The sequence below is a fragment of the Hyla sarda genome, chromosome 5 (genome assembly GCF_029499605.1).
Source record: "Hyla sarda isolate aHylSar1 chromosome 5, aHylSar1.hap1, whole genome shotgun sequence".
In the NCBI taxonomy this organism is placed as follows: Eukaryota; Metazoa; Chordata; class Amphibia; order Anura; family Hylidae; genus Hyla; species Hyla sarda.
The window spans coordinates 143,811,235-143,835,357 of record NC_079193.1 but is presented as its reverse complement, the minus strand read 5'-3'; the positions used below and the strand labels follow the sequence as shown (position 1 = coordinate 143,835,357).

General features: G+C 46.9%; 1 protein-coding gene across 3 annotated transcripts in view; it reads right to left on the bottom strand.

The window, feature by feature from the left end:
* BMPER (BMP binding endothelial regulator) overlaps nucleotides 1–24,123 on the bottom strand; it is a 314,190-nt gene that overhangs the window by 76,435 nt on the left and 213,632 nt on the right. For all 3 annotated transcript variants that reach the window (XM_056520437.1, XM_056520438.1, XM_056520439.1), the window contains one exon: nucleotides 21,540–21,876. In XM_056520437.1, coding sequence (XP_056376412.1) covers nucleotides 21,540–21,876 — 337 coding nt within the window. The remainder of the gene's footprint in view (nucleotides 1–21,539; nucleotides 21,877–24,123) is intronic.

Here is a 24,123-nt window from a genome sequence, read left to right as displayed (position 1 = left end):
GTGAATATTGTCATTGCCGACGCCACCATGTGAGCTGTTCCCTCCAATTAATACATATATATATATATATATATATATATATATATATATACACACACACAGGCATGGCCGTAAATGTTGGTACCCCTGAAATGAAAATGAAGTATTTATCACAGAAAAGGATTGCAGTAACGCATGTTTTGCTATACACATGTTTATTCCCTTTGTGTGTATTGGAACTAAACCAAAAAAGGGAGGAAAAAAGCAAATTGGACATAATGTCACACCAAACTCCAAAAATGGTCTGGACAAAATTATTGCCACTCTTAACTTAATATTTGGTTGCACACCCTTTGGAAAAAATAACTGAAATCAGTGGCTTCCTATAACCATCAATAAGCTTCTTACACCTCTCAGCTGGAATGTTGGACCACTCTTCCTTTGCAAACTGCTCCAGGTCTCTCTTATTCGAAGGGCGCCTTTTCCCAACAGCAATTTTAAGATCTCTCTACAGGTTCAATAGGATTTAGATCTGGACTCATTGCTGGCCACTTAGAACTCTCCAGCGCTTTGTTGCCATCCATTTCTGGGTGCTTTTTGACGTATGTTTGGGGTCATTGTCCTGCTGGAAGACCCAAGATTTCGGATGCAAACCCAGTTTTCTGACACTGGGCTGTACAGTGCGACCCAAAATTCATTGGTAATCCTCAGATTTCATGATGTCTTGCACACATTCAAGGCACCCAGTGCTAGAGGCCGCAAAACAACCCCAAAACATCATTGAACGTCCACCATATTTCACTGTAGGTACTGTGTTCTTTTCTTTGTAGGCCTTCGAATTACTCAATGGAAGAATAACGGTCCCGTGGTCCCGAGAAAAAAGAGAAGTGCTTCTGTGGGCACTCACCTCCGTCACAGATGTAGTCCGTCACAGGTATGTGGAAGTTTCCGAGAACTTGGTAAAATAAAACCGCTTGGACACGGATGTATTTTGGAAAATAAAAAGGTTTATTCCTTCAGCATGCAATACAGCAACGCGTTTCGAGGGACAGGGACCCCCTCTTCATCAGGCTATCGGATTACTCAAGTTACTTTGGGCAAAATGTAGTCTTGCTTTTTTATGTCTCTCTGTCAGCAGTGCGGTCCTCCTGGGTCTCCTGCCATAGCGTTTCATTTCATTTAAATGTCAACGGATAGTTCACGCTGACACACTGATGCTCCCTGAACCTGCAGGACAGCTTGAATATCTTTGGAACTTGTTTGGGGCTGCTTATCCACCATCTGGACTATCCTGCGTAGACACCTTTCATCAATTTTTCTCTTCCGTCCACGCCAAGATTAGCTACAGTGTCATAGGTTGCAAACTTCTTGATAATGTTGCGTACTGTGGGCAAAGGCAAATCTAGATCTCTGGAGATGGACTTGTAACCCTGAGATTGTTGATATTTTTCCACAATTTTGGTTCTCAAGTTCTCAGACAGTTCTCTTCTCCTTTTTCTGTTGTCAATGCTTAGTGTGGCACACAAAGAAACACAATGCAAAGACTAAGTGAACTTCTCTCCTTTTTATCTGCTTTCAGGTAAGATTTTTATTTGTCCAGACCTGTTACTTGCCCCAGGTGAGTTTAAAGGAGCATCACATCCTTTAAACAATCTTTTTATTCCACAATTTTGAAAGGGTGCCAATAATTTTGTCCAGCCCATTTATGGAGTTGGGTGTGACATTATGTCTAATTCGTTTTTTTTCCTCCCTTTTTTGGTTTAATTCCAATACACACAAAGGGAATAAACATGTGTATAGCAAAACATGTGTTACTGCAATCCTTTTCAGTGAGAAATACTTCATTTTCTAGAAAAATCTCAGAGGTGCCAACATTTACGGATCACTGCATTATTTGGTCATCCATAGATGTACTTGACTGCAAATTAACTTCACCGCCTATTGTCTATAAGGCTAGGTTCAGACTATGAAATTTCAGCCTGCAATTCCGCTTTGAAATTGCAGGCGGAAATTCCGCTTGCTAAAATGTATAGTGTAGTGAATGGGTTTCCGTTCACAAATTCACACTTCAGAATTTGTGAAGCAGAATTTTTGAACGGAAAATCCGCTTGGAAATTTCCGCCTGAAGAATGGCGTTGATCTTTCTTCAGGCGGAAATCCGCACGGAACACATTGCAGTCTATTGGAGACTGCAGTGTCCGCACGGTCCTAGCGCCGACTGATTCAGCCAGCGCTGGCCTCACTCGGAATCTCCTGGCGGAAATTTTCTGCCCAGAGATTCAGTAGTCTGAACCTAGCCTAATTTACCTGTTGTCTCATCAGAATCTCAGGCTACTGTTTTGTTCCATGACTTTCCATACTTTACACTGCAGTCGTGCTAATTTAGGTAAAGTTTTGTGAAAAAACACAAATACACCATAAACACACTAGGGTGCCAGCACATGCAGAAGAGATTTTTTATACCAACAGCTATAAACATACAGCGGTAAATATTTGCACACACAAAAAAAATTCAATAATAGGGCATCCAAATGAACCTTCCCACTAAGATAATAGAGACAAGCTCCTGTGGCGCCTTCATTTTTATGGTTGGCAGAGATCCCGGGGGTGAGGCGCCCACCAATTACACAATGATGGCCCATCCTTGGCCATCATTGTTTTAGTCCTGGAAAACCCTTTAATTATGGTATATTTTTAGGAGAAATGCCTTTGAAAAATAATAAAGCAGAAATGGTTCTGTCTCCTCTAATTCTGTAAGGAAATACAGATGTACACAGTGTACTTGGGCTGCAATATTGAGCGTGTTTTGGAAGGACTGGTACTTGTTATTATAAGGAGATAAATAAATGGAAGGAGACATTTTCTTCTCCAAAGCAGTCAAACAAACAATATTCATCGAGTACCCAGAATGATACCAATGGCACTTACAAAGCATTTCATGAAAGCTTTGGATACTACTAGGAGTTGTATTATTTGTTGAAGTGTTATTATTATATAGCATTTTACAGCACGTTCTGCATATATCCTGTGGCATTGAAAAACCATAACAGCCTTGATTCTTTCATCTATCCATCATTATTTGACTCCAGGAAAGCTAAGCTTGTTCTTTTTTCACTTTGAAAAAATGGCAATAATGGAAAAACTAGATGGTGCCAGTGATGAAAATCTCGTAAGTCAGTGGCCAAGTAAGATTAATGTGAAAACAAGAAAGTATTCCTTCGGAAAGTGATGTAATAAATAACCATAGGTCCTAAAAGCAACACGATACTATGCTCAATGCTTCTGAGGTGAATTATTACGATATGAAACATTTTCATCTGTAAAGTCAACACAAGACTTGAGGAAATCTGCCTAATAATGGAAGCTGTGAAAGCTTCATGGAAACACCAAAATCCGATTTCAAATAGGCCTTCTCAGACTAAACATGCTTGGAAAGGGGGTTACATCTCCATGATGTAACACAATACAGGCCATGAAAACTCTGGTGCAGGAAAAGTACTGAGGTTAATAAAAAATGATGGATGGAAGTCACTTATATGACTGTGCTGCTGGCTACTAAACCAGGCTTAGTATGAGCCTAAAATAAGACATCATTGACATGTAAATTTCCAAATAAGAAAGTGCCATAACTTACTGTAAGTAGACTGTGGTTACTGCCACTGCTGCCTATATAGACCTGGCACAATTCTCACAAAGAGGAACATATATGGATATGGTTTATTGAAAGGTACAGATGAATCATTTTTAACACCTTCAGCGGTGAGTAATGACATCAGTCATTTAACCACGAAATCTATGGTGAAGCCAAAAAATTTTTTATTTGTGGGGCAAAATTGCAAAAAAGGGAAAAAACAAAAATGCAATTTTGCAACTTTTGCAGAATTTCATTTGTATGCAGTGACCTTTAAAGTAAAAGGATATGTTATTTTTGTTCTGTAAATCAAAACAATTAAAACAATACCCAATTTAAACTTTTTGTAAGAAAATTTGTATAATTATACATGTCCTATTCTGCTATTCTGGTATATGAAGTGACCAAAAATCAGCAATTCTGGACTTAAATTTTTTTTTTTACATTTACGCCATTCATTATGCAGTTTCCTTAACCCCTTAAGGACATAGGATGTAAATGTATGTCCTGATGCGCTGGTACTTAACCTCTTCAGGACCCATGACGTATGCATACGTCATCACACCCTGGGTCTTAAGGACCCATGACGTATGCATACGTCATGTCTTTTCCTGGTCTCCGCCGCTCACCCGGCGGAGATCGGAAGCGGATCCCTGCTGAAATCCTTCAGCAGGGATCCAGGGCAAACGCCGAGGGGGGCCATGTATGCCCCCCATGTCGTCGATCGCCGCAAATCGCAAGGGAAATCGCCCTTGCGATCTGCGGCGATACCAGGCTGATCGGGTCTCTGGGACCCGACCGCCCGGTAATTTCGCATGATCCCGGCTGTCACAGACAGCCAGGACCATGCTAATGCATAGGAGCGAGGTGGCAAACCTACCACCTCCTCCTATTCCCTGCGATCTGTCGGTTAGTTAACCGACCAATCGCAGGAGGGGGGGCGGTTACTTCCTCCCGTCCTGCCCGGCCCCTTGAAGTCCGGAGAGGACGGGAGGAAGACCGGAGGACGCGGCGGAGGACGGGGGAGTGCTGGGGACCGGCCCCGGTACTTACCTCGTCCCTGAAGACCCGGATCCCGGCAAGGAAGATGGCGGCGGCGGCGACAGGTGAGTAGATCTTCAGCCGCGGTCGGGCCCTTTACAGCAATGCACGTCGCCGTAAAGCGACATGCATTGCTGTATTGGGACCCTATATACTACAACTCCCAGCATGCCCAGACAGCCCTTGGCGTCTGGGCATGCTGGGAGTTGCAGTTTTGCAACATCTGGAGGTCCACAGTTTGGCGACCACTGTGCCCTTCCAGATGTTGCAAAACTACACATTCTCAGCATGCCCTTACTGTCCAGGCATGCTGGGAGTTGTAGTTCTGTAACATATGGCCCTTCAGATGTTGCAGAACTACAACTCCCAGCATGCCTGGACAGTTTTGGCATACTGGGAGTTGTAGTTTTGCAACATCTGGAAGGGCACAGATTGGGAACCACTGTATTAGTGGTCTGCAAACTGTAGTCCTCCAGATGTTGCAAACTACAACTCCAAGCATGCTGGGAGTTGTAGTTCGGCAACATCTGGCTCTAAAGATGTTGCCGAACTACTACTCCCAGCATGCCTGAGAATGTTTGGGAGTTGTGGTTTTGCAACAGCTGGAGGCACACTGGTTGGGAAACATTGTCTGTTTCCTAACTCAGTGTTTCCCAACCCGTGTGCCTCCAGCTGTTGCAAAATTATAACTACCAGCATGCACTGATAGACTGTGCATGCTGGGAGTTGTAGTTTTGAAACAGCTGGAGGTCCCCCCCTTGTGAATGTACAGGGTACATTCACATGGGCAGGGGGCTTACAGTGAGTATCAGGCTGCAAGTTTGCGATGCAGCAAATTTTGCGCGGCAGCTCAAACTCGCAGCGGGAAAATCGCTGTAACCCCCCCTGCCCGTGTGACTGTACCCTAAAAACACTACACTACACTAACACAAAATAAAATAAAAAGTAAAAAACACTACATATACACATACCCCTACACAGCCCCCCTCCCTCCCCAATAAAAATGAAAAACGTCTGGTACGCTACTGTTTTCAAAATGGAGCCTCCAGCTGTTGCAAAACAACAACTCCCAGTATTACCGGACAGCCGTTGACTGTCCAAGCATGCTGGGAGTTTTGCAACAGCTGGAGGCACCCTGTTTGGGAATCACTGGCGTAGAATACCCCTATGTCCACCCCAATGCAAATCCCTAATTCAGGCCTCAAATGCGCATGGCGCTCTCACTTTGGAGCCCTGTCGTATTTCAAGGCAACAGTTTAGGGTCACATACGGGGTATCGCCGTACTCGGGAGAAATTGCCTTACAAATTTTGGGGGGCTTTTTCTCCTTTCACCCCTTATGAAAAGGTGAAATTGGGGTCTACAACAGCATGTTAGTGTAAAAAGAAAAAAAAAATTTTACACTAACATGCTGGTGTTGCCCTATACTTTTCATTTTGACAAGAGGTAAAAGGGAAAAAAGCCCCCCACAATTTGTAATGCAACTTCTCCCGACTATGGAGATACCCCATATGTGGGCGCAAAGTGCTCTGGGGGCGCACAACAAGGCTCAGAAGGGAGAGTGCACCATGTACATTTGAGGTGATTTGCACAGGGGTGGCTGATTGTTACAGCGGTTTTGACAAACGCAAAAAAAAAAAAAAAAACACATGTGACCCCATTTCGGAAACTACACCCCTCACGGAATGTAATGAGGGGTGCAGTGAGAATTTACACCCCATTGGTGTTGTCACGATGCCGGCTGGCAGGTAGTGGATCCTCTGTGCCAGAGAGGGATTGGCGTGGACCGTGCTAGTGGATCGGTTCTAAGTCACTACTGGTTTTCACCAGAGCCCGCCGCAAAGCGGGATGGTCTTGCTGCGGCGGTAGTGACCAGGTCGTATCCACTAGCAACGGCTCAACCTCTCTGACTGCTGAAGATAGGCGCGGTACAAGGGAGTAGACAGAAGCAAGGTCGGACGTAGCAGAAGGTCGGGGCAGGCAGCAAGGATCGTAGTCAGGGGCAACGGCAGGAGGTCTGGAACACAGGCTAGGAACACACAAGGAAACGCTTTCACTGGCACAATGGCAACAAGATCCGGCAAGGAAGTGCAGGGGAAGTGAGGTATTAATAGGGAAGTGCACAGGTGAAGATACTGATTGGAACCACTGCGCCAATCAGCGGCGCAGTGGCCCTTTAAATCGTAAAGACCCGGCGCGCGCGCGCCCTAGGGAGCGGGGCCGCGCGCGCCGGGACAGGACCGACGGAGAGCGAGTCAGGTACGGGAGCCGGGGTGCGCATCGCGAGCGGGCACCACCCGCATCGCGAATCGCATCCCGGCTGGATGCGGTATCGCAGCGCCCCGGGTCAGTGGATCTGACCGGAGCGCTGCAGTGAGGAGAGTGTAGCGAGCGCTCCGGGGAGGAGCGGGGACCCGGAGCGCTCGGCGTAACAGTACCCCCCCCCTTGGGTCTCCCCCTCTTCTTAGAGCCTGAGAACCTGAGGATCAGACTTTTGTCTAGAATATTGTCCTCAGGTTCCCAGGATCTCTCTTCTGGACCACAACCCTCCCAATCAACTAAAAAAAAGGTTTTCCCTCTGACCTTCTTGGATGCCAGAATCTCTTTGACGGAGAAGACGTCCGAGGAGCCGGAAACAGGAGTGGGGGAAACAAGTTTGGGAGAGAAACGGTTGATGATGAGTGGTTTAAGAAGAGAGACGTGAAAGGCATTAGGAATACGAAGAGAAGGAGGAAGAAGAAGTTTGTAAGAGACAGGATTAATCTGGCACAAAATTTTGAAAGGACCAAGATAGCGTCCCAACTTGTAGCTAGGGACACGGAAGCGGACATATTTAGCGGAGAGCCATACCTTGTCTCCAGGAGAAAAAATGGGAGGAGCTCTTCTTTTCTTATCCGCAAATTTCTTCATGCGTGATGAAGCCTGTAAGAGAGAATTTTGGGTCTCTCTCCATATGATGGAAAGATCACGAGAAATTTCATCCACAGCGGGCAGACCAGAGGGCAAGGGGGTAGGGAGGGGGGGAAGAGGGTGACGGCCGTACACCACGAAAAATGGGGATTTGGAGGAAGATTCAGAGACTCTGAAGTTATACGAGAATTCGGCCCATGGTAGAAGATCTGCCCAATCATCCTGGCGGGAGGAAACAAAATGTCGTAAATAATCCCCCAAGACCTGGTTAATTCTTTCTACTTGTCCATTAGATTGAGGATGATATGCAGAAGAAAAGTTTAATTTAATCTTGAGTTGTTTACAGAGAGCCCTCCAGAATTTTGACACGAATTGGACGCCTCTATCCGAGACGATTTGTGTGGGCAACCCGTGAAGACGAAAAATGTGTACAAAAAATTGTTTAGCCAACTGAGGCGCTGAAGGAAGACCAGGAAGAGGGATGAAATGTGCCATTTTGGAGAATCGATCAACGACCACCCAAATAACAGTGTTGCCACGGGATGGGGGTAAGTCAGTAATAAAATCCATACCAATCAGAGACCAAGGCTGCTCGGGGACAGGCAGAGGATGAAGAAAACCAACGGGCTTCTGGCGAGGAGTCTTATCGCGGGCACAGACAGTGCAGGCTCGTACAAAGTCCACGACATCCGTCTCCAGAGTCGGCCACCAATAGAAGCGAGAGATGAGTTGCACAGATTTCTTGATGCCTGCATGACCTGCGAGATGAGAGGAGTGACCCCATTTGAGGATTCCGAGGCGTTGGCGTGGAGAGACGAAGGTCTTTCCTGGAGGAGTTTGCCTGATGGAGGCTGGAGAAGAGGAAATCAGGCAGTCAGGAGGAATGATGTGTTGCGGAGAGAGTTCAACTTCCGAAGCATCCGAGGAACGAGAGAGAGCATCGGCCCTAATGTTCTTATCGGCAGGCCGAAAGTGAATTTCGAAATTAAATCGGGCAAAGAACAGAGACCACCTGGCCTGGTGAGGATTCAGCCGTTGGGCAGACTGGAGGTAGGAGAGGTTCTTGTGATCGGTGTAAATAATAACTGGAAATCTTGATCCCTCCAGCAGATGCCTCCATTCCTCAAGTGCTAATTTAATGGCTAGAAGCTCTCGATCCCCGATGGAGTAGTTCCTCTCCGCCGGAGAGAAGGTCCTAGAAAAAAACCCACAAGTAACAGCATGCCCGGAAGAATTTTTTTGTAGAAGGACCGCTCCAGCTCCTACAGAGGAGGCATCAACCTCCAATAGGAAGGGTTTAGATGGGTCAGGTCTGGAGAGCACGGGAGCCGAAGAAAAGGCAGACTTGAGCCGTTTAAAGGCGTCTTCCGCTTGAGGAGGCCAAAACTTGGGATCGGCATTTTTTTTGGTTAAAGCCACGATAGGAGCCACAACGGTAGAAAAATGTGGAATAAATTGCCTGTAATAATTGGCGAACCCCAAAAAACGTTGGATAGCACGGAGTCCGGAGGGACGTGGCCAATCTAAGACGGCAGAGAGTTTGTCTGGATCCATTTGTAGTCCCTGGCCAGAGACCAAGTATCCTAGGAAAGGAAGAGATTGGCATTCAAACAGACATTTCTCTATCTTAGCATAAAGTTGATTGTCACGAAGTCTCTGAAGAACCATACGGACATGCTGGCGGTGTTCTTCTAGATTGGCAGAAAAAATCAGGATATCGTCCAGATATACAACAACACAAGAGTATAAGAGATCACGAAAAATTTCATTAACAAAGTCTTGGAAGACGGCAGGGGCGTTGCACAGGCCAAAGGGCATGACCAGATACTCAAAGTGTCCATCTCTAGTGTTAAATGCCGTTTTCCATTCATCCCCCTCTCTGATGCGGATGAGATTATAAGCACCTCTTAAGTCCAGTTTGGTAAAGATGTGGGCACCTTGGAGGCGATCAAAGAGTTCAGAGATGAGGGGTAGGGGGTAGCGGTTCTTTACCGTGATTTTATTAAGACCGCGGTAGTCGATGCAAGGACGTAGAGAGCCATCTTTTTTGGACACAAAGAAGAATCCGGCTCCGGCAGGAGAGGAGGATTTACGGATAAAGCCCTTTCTTTAATTTTCCTGGATGTATTCAGACATGGCAAGAGTCTCAGGGGCGGACAGAGGATAAATTCTGCCCCGGGGTGGAGTAGTGCCCGGAAGGAGGTCAATAGGACAATCATAAGGCCTGTGAGGAGGTAGAGTCTCAGCTTGTTTTTTGCAAAAAACATCCGCAAAGTCCATATAGGCCTTAGGGAGACCGGTTACAGGAGGAACCACAGAGTCCCGGCAAGGGGTACTGGGAACCGGTTTTAGGCAGTCCTTGAAACAAGAGGGCCCCCAACTCTTGATCTCCCCAGTGGACCAATCCAGGGTTGGGGAATGAAGTTGAAGCCAGGGTAGTCCAAGAAGAATTTCGGAAGTGCAATTGGGGAGGACCAACAATTCAATCTTCTCGTGATGAGGTCCGATGCACATTAGAAGGGGCTCCGTGCGGAAACGTATGGTACAGTCCAATCTTTCATTGTTTACACAATTGATGTAGAGGGGTCTGGCGAGACTGGTCACCGGGATGTTGAACCTGTTGACGAGAGAGGCCAAAATAAAATTTCCTGCAGATCCGGAATCCAAGAAGGCCACAGTAGAGAAGGAGAAGGCAGAGGCAGATATCCGCACAGGCACAGTAAGACGTGGAGAAGCAGAGTAGACATCAAGGACTGTCTCACCTTTGTGCGGAGACAGCGTACGTCTTTCCAGGCGGGGAGGACGGATAGGACAATCCTTCAGGAAGTGTTCAGTACTGGCACAGTACAGGCAGAGATTCTCCATGCGGCGTCGTGTCCTCTCTTGAGGTGTCAGGCGAGACCGGTCGACCTGCATAGCCTCCACGGCGGGAGGCACAGGAACGGATTGCAGGGGACCAGAGGAGAGAGGAGCCGGGGAGAAAAAACGCCTCGTGTGAACAAAGTCCATATCCTGGCGGAGCTCCTGACGCCTTTCGGAAAAACGCATGTCAATGCGAGTGGCTAGATGAATGAGTTCATGTAGGTTAGCAGGAATTTCTCGTGCGGCCAGAACATCCTTAATGTTGCTGGATAGGCCTTTTTTAAAGGTCGCGCAGAGGGCCTCATTATTCCAGGATAATTCTGAAGCAAGAGTACGGAATTGTACGGCGTACTCGCCAACGGAAGAATTACCCTGGACCAGGTTCAACAGGGCAGTCTCAGCAGAAGAGGCTCGGGCAGGTTCCTCAAAGACACTTCGAATTTCCGAGAAGAAGGAGTGTATAGAGGCAGTGACGGGGTCATTGCGGTCCCAGAGCGGTGTGGCCCATGATAGAGCTTTTCCAGACAGAAGGCTGACCACGAAAGCCACCTTAGACCTTTCAGTAGGAAACTGGTCCGACATCATCTCCAAGTGCAGGGAACACTGGGAAAGAAAGCCACGGCAAAACTTGGAGTCCCCATCAAATTTATCCGGCAAGGATAGACGTAGACCTGAAGCGGCCACTCGCTGCGGAGGAGGTGCAGGAGCTGGCGGAGGAGATGATTGCTGAAGCTGTGGTAGTAGCTGCTGTAGCATCACGGTCAGTTGAGACAGCTGTTGGCCTTGTTGCGCTATTTGTTGTGACTGCTGGGCGACCATCGTGGTGAGGTCAGCGACAACTGGCAGAGGAACTTCAGCGGGATCCATGGCCGGATCTACTGTCACGATGCCAGCTGGCAGGTAGTGGATCCTCTGTGCCAGAGAGGGATTGGCGTGGACCGTGCTAGTGGATCGGTTCTAAGTCACTACTGGTTTTCACCAGAGCCCGCCGCAAAGCGGGATGGTCTTGCTGCGGCGGTAGTGACCAGGTCGTATCCACTAGCAACGGCTCAACCTCTCTGACTGCTGAAGATAGGCGCGGTACAAGGGAGTAGACAGAAGCAAGGTCGGACGTAGCAGAAGGTCGGGGCAGGCAGCAAGGATCGTAGTCAGGGGCAACGGCAGGAGGTCTGGAACACAGGCTAGGAACACACAAGGAAACGCTTTCACTGGCACAATGGCAACAAGATCCGGCAAGGAAGTGCAGGGGAAGTGAGGTATTAATAGGGAAGTGCACAGGTGAAGATACTGATTGGAACCACTGCGCCAATCAGCGGCGCAGTGGCCCTTTAAATCGTAAAGACCCGGCGCGCGCGCGCCCTTGGGAGCGGGGCCGCGCGCGCCGGGACAGGACCGACGGAGAGCGAGTCAGGTACGGGAGCCGGGGTGCGCATCGCGAGCGGGCGCCACCCGCATCGCGAATCGCATCCCGGCTGGATGCGGTATCGCAGCACCCCGGGTCAGTGGATCTGACCGGAGCGCTGCAGTGAGGAGAGTGTAGCGAGCGCTCCGGGGAGGAGCGGGGACCCGGAGCGCTCGGCGTAACAGGTGTCTGACAGATCTTTGGAACAGTGGGCTGCGCAAATTAAAAATGTTGTACAGCCCACTGTTCCAAAGATCTGACAGACACCAGTGGGGGGTAAATGCTCACTGTACCCCTTGTTACGTTCCTCAAGGGTCTAGTTTCCAAAATGGTATGGCATGTGGGTATTTTTTATTGTCCTGGCACCATAGGGGCTTCCTAAATGCGACATGCCCCCGAGCAAAATTTGCTCTCAAAAAGCCAAATATGACTCCTTGTCTTCTGAGCATTGTAGGTCGCCCATAGTGCACTTCATGTCAACTTATGGGGTACCTCCATACTCAGAAGAGATGGGGTTTACATATGCAAAAGTCGTGAAACACCTGTGGGGTATTAAGGCTCACTTTATTCCTTGTTACGTTCCTCAAGGGGTCTAGTTTCCAAAATGGTATGCCATGTGGTTTTTTTTTCCTGTTCTGGCACCATAGGGGCTTCCTAAATGCAACATGCCCCTCAAAAACCATTTCAGAAAAACGTACGCTCCAAAATCCCCTTGTCGCTCCTTCCCTTCTGAGCCCTCTACTGTGCCCGCCGAATACTTTACATAGACATATGAGGTATGTGCTTAGTCGAGAGAAATTGGGCTACAAATAGAAGTATACATTTTCTCATTTTACCCCTTGTAAAAATTCAAAAATTGGGTCTACAAGAACATGCGAGTGTAAAAAATGGAAATTGTGAATTTTCTCCTTCACTTTGCTGCTATTCCTGCGAAACACCTAAAGGGTTAAAATGCTGACTGAATGTCATTTTGAATATTTTGGGGGGTTCAGCTTTTATAATGGGGTCATTTGTGGGGTATTTCTAAAATGAAGACCCTTCAAATCCACTTCAAACCTGAACTGGTCCCTGAAAAATTGTGATTTGGGAAATTTTGTGAAAAATTGGAAAATTGCTGCTGAACTTTGAATCCCTCTGATGTCTTCCAAAAGTAAAAACTCGTCAATTTTATGATGCAAATTTAAAGTAGACATATTGTATATGTGAATAAAATAATATTTGGAATATCCATTTTCATTAGAAGCAGAGAGCTTCAAAGTTAGAAAAATGCAAAATTTTCAAATTTTTCATCAAATTTTGGGATTTTTCACCAAGAAAGGATGCAAGTTACCAAAAAATTTTACCACTAAGTTAAAGTAGAATATGTCACGAAAAAACAATCTCGGAATCAGAATGATAACTAAAAGCATTCCAGAGTTATTAATGTTTAAAGTGACAGTGGTCAGATGTGCAAAAAATGGCCGGGTCCTAAGGTGTAAAATGGCTGGGTCCTTAAGGGGTTAACACACCAGGACATACATTTACGTCCTTTATATGGTGCAGTGCTCGCATCATGCACAACAGGTCCCAGCTGCTATCAGCAGCAGCAATGGTGGACATCAGTTCCTGAAACAGAAAGAGGTGTCAGCAGAGAGTACTGTGGTCAGACAGAAAAGAAGAACTCAACTTCTTCTGTAGTATACAGTAGCTGATAAGTACTGGAAGAATTAAGTTATTTAATAAAATAATTTACAAATCTGTTTAACTTTCTGGAGCCAGTTAAAAAGAATGTTTCCACCGGAGTACCCCTTTAAGGGTAAGGGTGTTAACAATATATTTTAATAGTTACCAAATGCGGCAATACTAAATATGTGTCACGATGCCGGCTGGCAGGTAGTGGATCCTCTGTGCCAGAGAGGGATTGGCGTGGACCGTGCTAGTGGACCGGTTCTAAGCCACTACTGGTTTTCACCAGAGCCCGCCGCAAAGCGGGATGGTCTTGCTGCGGCGGTAGTGACCAGGTCGTATCCACTAGCAACGGCTCACCTCTCTGGCTGCTGAAGATAGGCGCGGTACAAGGGAGTAGGCAAAAGCAAGGTCGGACGTAGCAGAAGGTCGGGGCAGGCAGCAAGGATCGTAGTCAGGGGCAACGGCAGAAGGTCTGGAAACACAGGCAAGGAACACACAAGGAACGCTTTCACTGGCACTAAGGCAACAAGATCCGGCAAGGGAGTGCAGGGGAAGTGAGGTGATATAGGGAAGTGCACAGGTGAACACACTAATTGGGACCACTGCGCCAATCAGCGGCGCAGTGGCCCTTTAAATCGCAGAGACCCGGCGCGCGCGCGCCCTAGGGAGCGGGGCCGCGCGCGCCGGGACAGAACAGACGGAGAGCGAGTCAGGTAGGGGAGCCGGGGTGCGCATCGCGAGCGGGCGCTACCCGCATCGCGAATCGCATCCCGGCTGGCAGCGGAATCGCAGCGCCCCGGGTCAGAGGACGTGACCGGAGCGCTGCCGCGGGGAGAGTGAAGCGAGCGCTCCGGGGAGGAGCGGGGACCCGGAGCGCTCGGCGTAACAGTACCCCCCCCCTTGGGTCTCCCCCTCTTCTTAGAGCCTGAGAACCTGAGGAGCAGACTTTTGTCTAGGATGTTGTCCTCAGGTTCCCAGGATCTCTCTTCAGGACCACAACCCTCCCAGTCCACTAAAAAAAAATTTTTCCCTCTGACCTTTTTGGCAGCTAAAATTTCTTTGACCGAGAAGATGTCCGAGGAGCCGGAAACAGGAGTGGGAGGAACAGATTTGGGAGAAAAACGGTTGAGGATGAGTGGTTTGAGAAGAGAGACGTGAAAGGCATTAGGGATACGAAGAGAGGGAGGAAGAAGAAGTTTATAAGAGACAGGATTAATTTGACACAAAATTTTGAAAGGACCAAGATAGCGTGGTCCCAACTTGTAGCTAGGGACACGGAAGCGGACATATTTAGCGGAGAGCCATACCTTGTCTCCAGGGGAAAAAACGGGGGGAGCTCTTCTTTTCTTATCCGCGAACTTCTTCATGCGTGATGAAGCCTGTAAGAGAGAATTTTGGGTCTCTCTCCATATGATGGAAAGGTCACGAGAAATTTCATCCACAGCGGGCAGACCAGAGGGCAAGGGAGTAGGGAGGGGGGGAAGAGGGTGACGGCCGTACACCACGAAAAATGGGGATTTGGAGGAAGACTCAGAGACCCTGAAGTTATACGAGAATTCGGCCCATGGGAGGAGATCTGCCCAGTCATCCTGGCGGGAGGAAACAAAATGTCGCAAATAATCACCCAAGATCTGGTTAATCCTTTCTACTTGTCCATTGGACTGGGGATGATATGCAGAAGAAAAATTTAATTTAATCTTGAGTTGTTTACAGAGAGCCCTCCAGAATTTAGACACGAATTGGACGCCTCTATCCGAGACAATCTGCGTAGGCAACCCGTGAAGACGAAAAATGTGTACAAAAAATTGTTTAGCCAACTGAGGCGCAGAAGGAAGACCAGGAAGAGGGATGAAATGTGCCATTTTGGAGAATCGATCAACGACCACCCAAATAACAGTGTTGCCACGGGAAGGGGGTAAATCAGTAATAAAATCCATACCAATCAGAGACCAAGGCTGTTCGGGGACAGGCAGAGGATGAAGAAAACCAGCGGGCTTCTGGCGAGGAGTCTTATCCCGGGCACAGATAGTGCAGGCTCGCACAAAGTCCACAACATCCGTCTCCAGAGTCGGCCACCAATAGAAGCGGGAGATGAGTTGCACAGATTTCTTGATACCCGCATGACCTGCGAGATGGGAGGAGTGACCCCATTTGAGGATTCCGAGGCGTTGGCGAGGAGAAACAAAGGTCTTTCCTGGAGGAGTCTGCCTGATGGAGGCAGGAGAAGTGGAGATCAGGCAGTCAGGTGGAATGATGTGTTGCGGAGAGAGTTCAACTTCTGAGGCATCCGAGGAACGAGAGAGAGCATCGGCCCTAATGTTCTTATCGGCAGGACGAAAGTGAATCTCAAAATTAAATCGGGCAAAGAACAGAGACCACCGGGCCTGGCGAGGATTCAGCCGTTGGGCAGACTGGAGGTAGGAGAGGTTCTTGTGGTCGGTGTAGATAATAACAGGAGAACTTGATCCCTCCAATAGATGCCTCCATTCCTCAAGTGCTAATTTAATGGCTAGAAGCTCTCGATCCCCGATGGAGTAGTTCCTCTCCGCTGGAGAGAAGGTCCTAGAGAAAAAACCACAAGTGACAGCATGCCCGGAAGAATTTTTTTGTAGAAGAACAGCTCCAGCTCCCACTGAGGAGGCATCAACCTCCAATAGGAAGGGTTTGGAAGGGTCAGGTCTGGAGAGGACGGGAGCCGAAGAAAAGGCAGACTTGAGTCGTTTAAAGGCGTCTTCTGCTTGAGGAGGCCAGGACTTGGGATCAGCATTTTTTTTGGTTAAAGCCACGATAGGAGCCACAATGGTAGAAAAATGTGGAATAAATTGCCTGTAATAATTGGCGAACCCCAAAAAGCGTTGGATAGCACGGAGTCCGGAGGGGCGTGGCCAATCTAAGACGGCAGAGAGTTTGTCTGGATCCATCTGTAGTCCCTGGCCAGAGACCAAATATCCTAGAAAAGGAAGAGATTGGCATTCAAACAGACATTTCTCAATTTTGGCATAGAGTTGGTTGTCACGAAGTCTCTGAAGAACCATACGGACATGCTGGCGGTGTTCTTCTAGATTGGCAGAAAAAATTAGGATATCGTCCAGATATACAACAACACAGGAGTATAACAGATCACGAAAAATTTCATTGACAAAGTCTTGGAAGACGGCAAGGGCGTTGCACAGTCCAAAGGGCATGACCAGATACTCAAAGTGTCCATCTCTGGTGTTAAATGCCGTTTTCCACTCGTCCCCCTCTCTGATGCGGATGAGGTTATAGGCGCCTCTTAAGTCCAATTTAGTGAAGATGTGGGCACCTTGGAGGCGATCAAAGAGTTCAGAGATGAGGGGTAAGGGGTAGCGGTTCTTAACCGTGATTTTATTAAGACCGCGGTAGTCAATGCAAGGACGTAGGGAGCCATCTTTTTTGGACACAAAGAAAAATCCGGCTCCGGCAGGAGAGGAGGATTTACGGATAAAGCCCTTTTTTAGATTCTCCTGGACGTATTCGGACATGGCAAGAGTCTCTGGGGCAGAGAGAGGATAAATTCTGCCCCGGGGTGGAGTAGTGCCCGGGAGGAGGTCGATAGGGCAATCATAAGGCCTGTGAGGAGGTAGAGTCTCAGCTTGTTTTTTGCAGAAAACATCCGCGAAGTCCATATAGGCCTTAGGGAGACCGGTTACTGGAGGAACCACAGAGTTACGGCAAGGGTTACTGGGAACCGGTTTTAGACAGTTCTTGGAACAAGAGGACCCCCAACTCTTGATCTCCCCAGTGGACCAATCCAGGGTAGGGGAATGAAGTTGAAGCCAGGGAAGTCCAAGGAGAATTTCCGAGGTGCAATTGGGGAGGACCAAAAGTTCAATCCTCTCATGATGAGATCCGATGCTCATAAGAAGGGGCTCCGTGCGGAAACGTATGGTACAGTCCAATCTTTCATTATTTACACAATTGATGTAGAGGGGTCTGGCGAGACTGGTCACCGGGATGTGGAACCTGTTGACGAGAGAGGCCAAAATAAAATTTCCTGCAGATCCAGAGTCCAAGAAGGCCACTGTAGAGAAGGAGAAGGCAGAGGCAGACATCCGCACAGGCACAGTAAGACGTGGAGAAGCAGAGTAGACATCAAGGACTGTCTCACTTTTGTGCGGAGTCAGCGTACGTCTTTCCAGGCGGGGAGGACGGATAGGACAATCTCTCAGGAAGTGTTCGGTACTAGCACAGTACAGGCAGAGGTTCTCCATACGGCGTCGTGTCCTCTCTTGAGGTGTCAGGCGAGACCGGTCGACCTGCATAGCCTCCACGGCGGGAGGCACAGGAACAGATTGCAGGGGACCAGAGGAGAGAGGAGCCGAGGAGAAGAAACGCCTCGTGCGAACAGAGTCCATATCTTGGCGGAGTTCCTGACGCCTTTCGGAAAAAACGCATGTCAATGCGAGTGGCTAGGTGAATAAGTTCATGTAGATTAGCAGGAATTTCTCGTGCGGCCAGAACATCTTTAATGTTGCTGGATAGGCCTTTTTTGAAGGTCGCGCAGAGGGCCTCATTATTCCAGGACAATTCTGAAGCAAGAGTACGGAATTGTACGGCATACTCGCCAACGGAAGAATTACCCTGGACCAGGTTCAACAGGGCAGTCTCAGCAGAAGAGGCTCGGGCAGGTTCCTCAAAGACACTTCGGATTTCCGAGAAGAAGGAGTGTACAGAGGCAGTGACGGGGTCATTGCGGTCCCAGAGCGGTGTGGCCCATGACAGGGCTTTTCCGGACAGAAGGCTGACTACGAAAGCCACCTTAGACCTTTCAGTGGGAAACAGGTCCGACATCATCTCCAGATGCAGGGAACATTGGGAAAGAAAGCCACGGCAAAACTTAGAGTCCCCATCAAATTTATCCGGCAAGGATAAGCGTATCCCAGGAGCGGCCACTCGCTGCGGAGGAGGTGCAGGAGCTGGCGGAGGAGATGACTGCTGAAGCTGTGGTAGTAACTGTTGTAGCATAACGGTCAGTTGAGACAGCTGTTGGCCTTGTTGCGCTATCTGTTGTGACTGCTGGGCGACCACCGTGGTGAGGTCAGCGACAACTGGCAGAGGAACTTCAGCGGGATCCATGGCCGGATCTACTGTCACGATGCCGGCTGGCAGGTAGTGGATCCTCTGTGCCAGAGAGGGATTGGCGTGGACCGTGCTAGTGGACCGGTTCTAAGCCACTACTGGTTTTCACCAGAGCCCGCCGCAAAGCGGGATGGTCTTGCTGCGGCGGTAGTGACCAGGTCGTATCCACTAGCAACGGCTCACCTCTCTGGCTGCTGAAGATAGGCGCGGTACAAGGGAGTAGGCAAAAGCAAGGTCGGACGTAGCAGAAGGTCGGGGCAGGCAGCAAGGATCGTAGTCAGGGGCAACGGCAGAAGGTCTGGAAACACAGGCAAGGAACACACAAGGAACGCTTTCACTGGCACTAAGGCAACAAGATCCGGCAAGGGAGTGCAGGGGAAGTGAGGTGATATAGGGAAGTGCACAGGTGAACACACTAATTGGGACCACTGCGCCAATCAGCGGCGCAGTGGCCCTTTAAATCGCAGAGACCCGGCGCGCGCGCGCCCTAGGGAGCGGGGCCGCGCGCGCCGGGACAGAACAGACGGAGAGCGAGTCAGGTAGGGGAGCCGGGGTGCGCATCGCGAGCGGGCGCTACCCGCATCGCGAATCGCATCCCGGCTGGCAGCGGAATCGCAGCGCCCCGGGTCAGAGGACGTGACCGGAGCGCTGCCGCGGGGAGAGTGAAGCGAGCGCTCCGGGGAGGAGCGGGGACCCGGAGCGCTCGGCGTAACAATATGCTTATTGTGGTAGCTCTCGGTCTAGCTCATAGAGCAGGGGGAGCTGCCACGATATGTGCGAGTACACCTCGCATGCGCAGAGGCTCGCACATCGCTTCAGTGTGCCTGCTTGTAGTGGCATATTGCTGTTCCGAGCAGGCACCTGTAAAGGCATCATACAGCAGTCCTTAAGCAGCGGATCCGCAGCGTAATATACGCTGGGGATCCGCTCGTGTGAACGTACCCTTAAAGTGAGCTCAGCTCCTGAGCTCATGTCAAAGCCTCCTAACGTGGCCATGATGTACACTAGGGTTGTGCCTGCAAAAAGTACAAATCATGGCCGTAAATGTTGGCACCCCTGAAATTTTTCGAGCAAATTAAGTATTTCTCACAGTAAAGGATTGCAGTAACACATGTTTTGTTATACACATGTTTATTCCCTTTGTGTGTATTGCAATAAACCAAAAAAGGGAGGAAAAAAAAGCAAATTGGACATAATGTCACACCAAACTCCAAAAATGGTCTGGATAAAATTATTGGCACCCTTAACTTAATATTTGGTTGCACACCCTTTGGAAAAAATAACTGAAATCAGTCACTTTCTATCACCATTAATAAGCTTCTTACACCCCTCAGACGGAATGTTGGACCACTCTTCCTTTGCAAACTGCTCCAGGTCTCTCTTATTGGAAGGGGGCACCTTTTCCCAACAGCAATTGTAAGATCTCTCCACAGGTGTTCAATGGAATTTAGATCTGGACTCATTGCTGGCCACTTCAGAACTCTCCAGCGCTTTGTTGCCATCCTTTTCTGGGTGCTTTTTGACATATGTTTGGGGTCATTGTCATGCTGGAAGACCCAGGATGTCAGATGCAAACCCAGCTTTCTGACACTGGGCTGTACAGTGCGACCCAAAATCCGTTGGTAATCCTTAGATTTCATGATGCCTTGCACACATTCAAGGCACCCCAAACATAATTGAACCACCACCATATTTCACTGTAGGTACTGTGTTCTTTTCTTTGTAGGCCTCATTCCATTTTCAGTAAACAGTAGAATAATGTGCTTTCCCAAAAAGCTCTATCTTGGTCTCATCTGTCCACAAAACATTTTCCCATAAGGATTTTGGCTTACTCAACTTCATTTTGGCAAAATGTAGTCTTGCTTTTTTATGTCTCTGGGTCAGCAGTGGGGTCCTCCTGGGTCTGCTGCCATAGCATTTCATTTCATTTAAATGTCGATGGATAGTTCGCGCTGACACTGATGCTTCCTGAGCCTGCAGGACAGCTTGAATATCTTTGGAACTTGTTTGGGGCTGCTTATCCACCATCCGGACTATCCTTTCATCAATTTTTCACTTCCGTCCAAGCCCAGGGAGATTAGCTACAGTGCCATTGGTTGCAAACTTCTTGATAATGATGCGCACTGTGGACAAAGGCAAATCTAGATCTCTGGAGATGGACTTGTAACCTTGAGAGTGTTGATATTTTTCCACAATTTTGGTTCTCAAGTTCTCAGACAGTTCTCTTCTCTTTCTGTTGTCCATGCTTAGTGTGGCACACACAGACAAGTGTGGCACACACAGACAAGAACTTCTCTCCTTTTTATCTGCTTTCGGGTGTGATTTTTATATTGTCCACACCTGTTTCTTGCCCCAGGTGAGCTTAAAGGAGCATCACATGCTTGAAACAATCTTATTTTTCCACAATTTTGAAAGGATGCCAATAATTTTGTCCAGACCATTTTTGGAGTTTGGTGTGACATTATGCCCAATTTGCTTTTTTTCCTCCATTTTTTTGTTTAGTTCCAATACACACAAAGGGAATAAACATGTGTATAGAAAAACATGTGTTACTGCAATCCTTTTCTGTGAGAAATACTTCATTTTCTAGAAAAATTTTAGGGGTGCCAGCATTTACGGCCATGACTGTATAAACATGTCAGTAAAAGGTCAGGAGATTTTTCTTTGACATGCCTTCAAATCATTTGTGTATGAACATAAAATTTTAAACCAAAACCTGACTATTATACAAAAATGAAGTGTTGTTACAAAATGTTATGCGTCTCTTATTGCAGTTCATTTAATGCATGAAGTTTCTATATCATCCACTGGGTGACTGAGAAGGGCTTACTTTTTCTTCGAAGAGTGGTTCTGCAGAACCTGAGGTGTGTATTATAAGGAACAATATAGCCTGTAACACAAATCGGAAACTCATATGGCAAGAGATAATATTTCACAAAAAACTCACCGATAGAACATGGCGTAGTCAACTGTTGAGTGACAGCTTTGAAAATCCCAGGACTTTAGCCTCTGACATTCCCTGTGAGCTCGGAGTTTAACCTTAACAGTCCCTTGACATAACTCTGGCAGAGTTTTCCTACGAGGGCGGTTACAGAATTCATTAGATTCCACTCTCCAGGAATCACCAAAATCGTCCACGTCAAACTTGAAGTTGCCATCGCTACCTATGAGATCATCTCGCTTGTGTCCATTGTAGTTACCACACAGACCACAAAGTTTTCCTTTAAGGCGAGGGGCTGCCATAACCTCCACAAAACTGTCTCCATCCCAAGAGATCTCCAATCCTGAAAATAAAAATCAAATATATTAATCTGTATAATAACACATCTTAAAATAATGAAATAGATATTCAGAAATCAAGTAGCCATAATGCCTCACAGTAAGCTGCTGTTATAACTTTTTGTTATGATTTTTAAACCTGAGATTGTAAAAAAAAAAACATACAATATAAACTATAGCACAATGAATATAAAGAGCTTGACTGAGTGTAGAAAAAAACTGAGCGACTTGTGTACATGGGTTGTATCTGGTATTGCAGTTTAGCATAATTTATTTGAATACTGCAACTCAAAACATGTTTTTTTTTTTTTTAAAAAAAAGCAGACCTCTTTCCAATCTGTTTTAAAGAAGTTATCCAGGAGTTGAAAAACATAGCTAATTTATTTAAAAAACTGCTCCCTGTCTGTCTCCAGGTTAGGTGTGGTATTACAACTTGGCTCCATTCACTTCAATGCAACTGAGCTGCAGAACCACACCCAACCTGGAGACAGACTCTGAGTGTTTTTTGAAAGAAATGAGCTATATTTTTTGATTCCTGGATAACCCCTTTAAAGAGGTGTTCAAACACTTGTTTTTGCTGGAGACCATTCCCCAGTGCTCTCTGTTGCTATCTGCTTTCTCTGATATGTCAATCCTGAAGAAAATGCTATGGCTAGTCACTGGCTGAGAGGACATTTCCTGCAGGATTGAGCAGCGGGGAATCACCACCATCAGGACAGCAATGATGGTAAAAAATTTGAGTAATGGGATACACCTTTAGGTGTGCATCTCTTAACAAATCATATCATGTCTTTAATGTGTGTGTTCATGAAGAAATTGTCACGTGTGCGCCAATAGTAAGAAACAAACATTTAACAGACTAGATGTATAATATAACTGCTTAAAGGCTGTGGACCATGCTAGAAAAGTCTGCATTCAATTACAATAATTTATTTAATAAATCAAATGTGTTATTTGTGGCGGAGGCTTTGTCATTACTTGTGGAGTACAGAAGTGGTTTGATGGCTTCTGAAGAATCTGAAAGTACAAAAGCTGAGGGTATGCGTTTAATGTTCCAGCTATTTCACTTCATGTATGGGGCATATGTAGGGTAATGTGCTGAAATGTGTCAATTCAGAATGACTGGAAAAAAATAGGAGACCCAGAACTACATGAGTGTTCATTTTGCCGGCTAAGAAAAAGTGTTGTTTCCACAAAACTATTTCATGGCAAGTCAGAAAGACAAGTCAATGAGGGTGAAACAGTTGAAAAGGATAGTCTTTATAACAGTTGGTGGAGATCAGGCCAGTGGTTATCAGTCCAATTACATGACAAAACACATTTTCATGGGAAATCCAATGTTTGATTTAGAAAACCTTTTTTTTTTTATTAGGTTAGTGTTACTGGAGGGGGCTTAATAGAGGGCTTACCATTTTCCTGCATTACATGGACAGCAACAGTAATAAGCCCTATGTGATACTTTAATGTCCCAGAATTGGAGCTGGGAAATAGGGGAACTGAACATGTCAGGGGACAAGAATCTAGTTGGTGGGGGGTCCAACTGCTGGGATCCCTATCAATGGCACAAACAAAGGTTTTGTGCCCCCCAAGTGAATGAAGCAAGTCCAACACTCACTGATAGGAAACTACACTACATACTTAAATGTAGCAAACAGTACCAAACAGCTTTTGTAAAAGTAAAAAAAACGTAATGTAATACAAACATAATCAACTGACTTATTTTTTGTTTTATTCCTGGAATCCAAAATTGTATTTTAAAAGACCCATGACCACAGTGTTTCTTTGTTGTCCCAGGCAGCAAACATGTTAGTAAAGTTCAAATTTGTAGTTGAATTAAACTGTCCCTCATAGTTAACACACATTATGTTATATAGTTAAATGGGCACTGTCAGATTTAAAAACGTTTTAAATGTTGTAAATCTTGGCAAAACATTAACCTTTTTAATATACTTCATAAATAATGTATCCTTTTTATAGAAATGATGGCTTTTAAAAAAAGACCACTAGGGGTCCAATACCATTCAGAACATAATCCTGTCCAGCTGCAGTATCATCTTTGTCCCAGCTGAAGTCCAGGCTGGGACAAAGTCCAGTAAGTGAGGGAGGAACCAGCACTCCTCTTTGCTCACTCCTGTCCTATATATTAGACTCCTGTCTGAGAGGAGGGGTTACAGAGCAGCCTGCAGTGATTAGATGAAGAGACAAAGCACAGCAGACTAAGGGAGGAAGATGAGTTATGCAGAGTGAGTCGA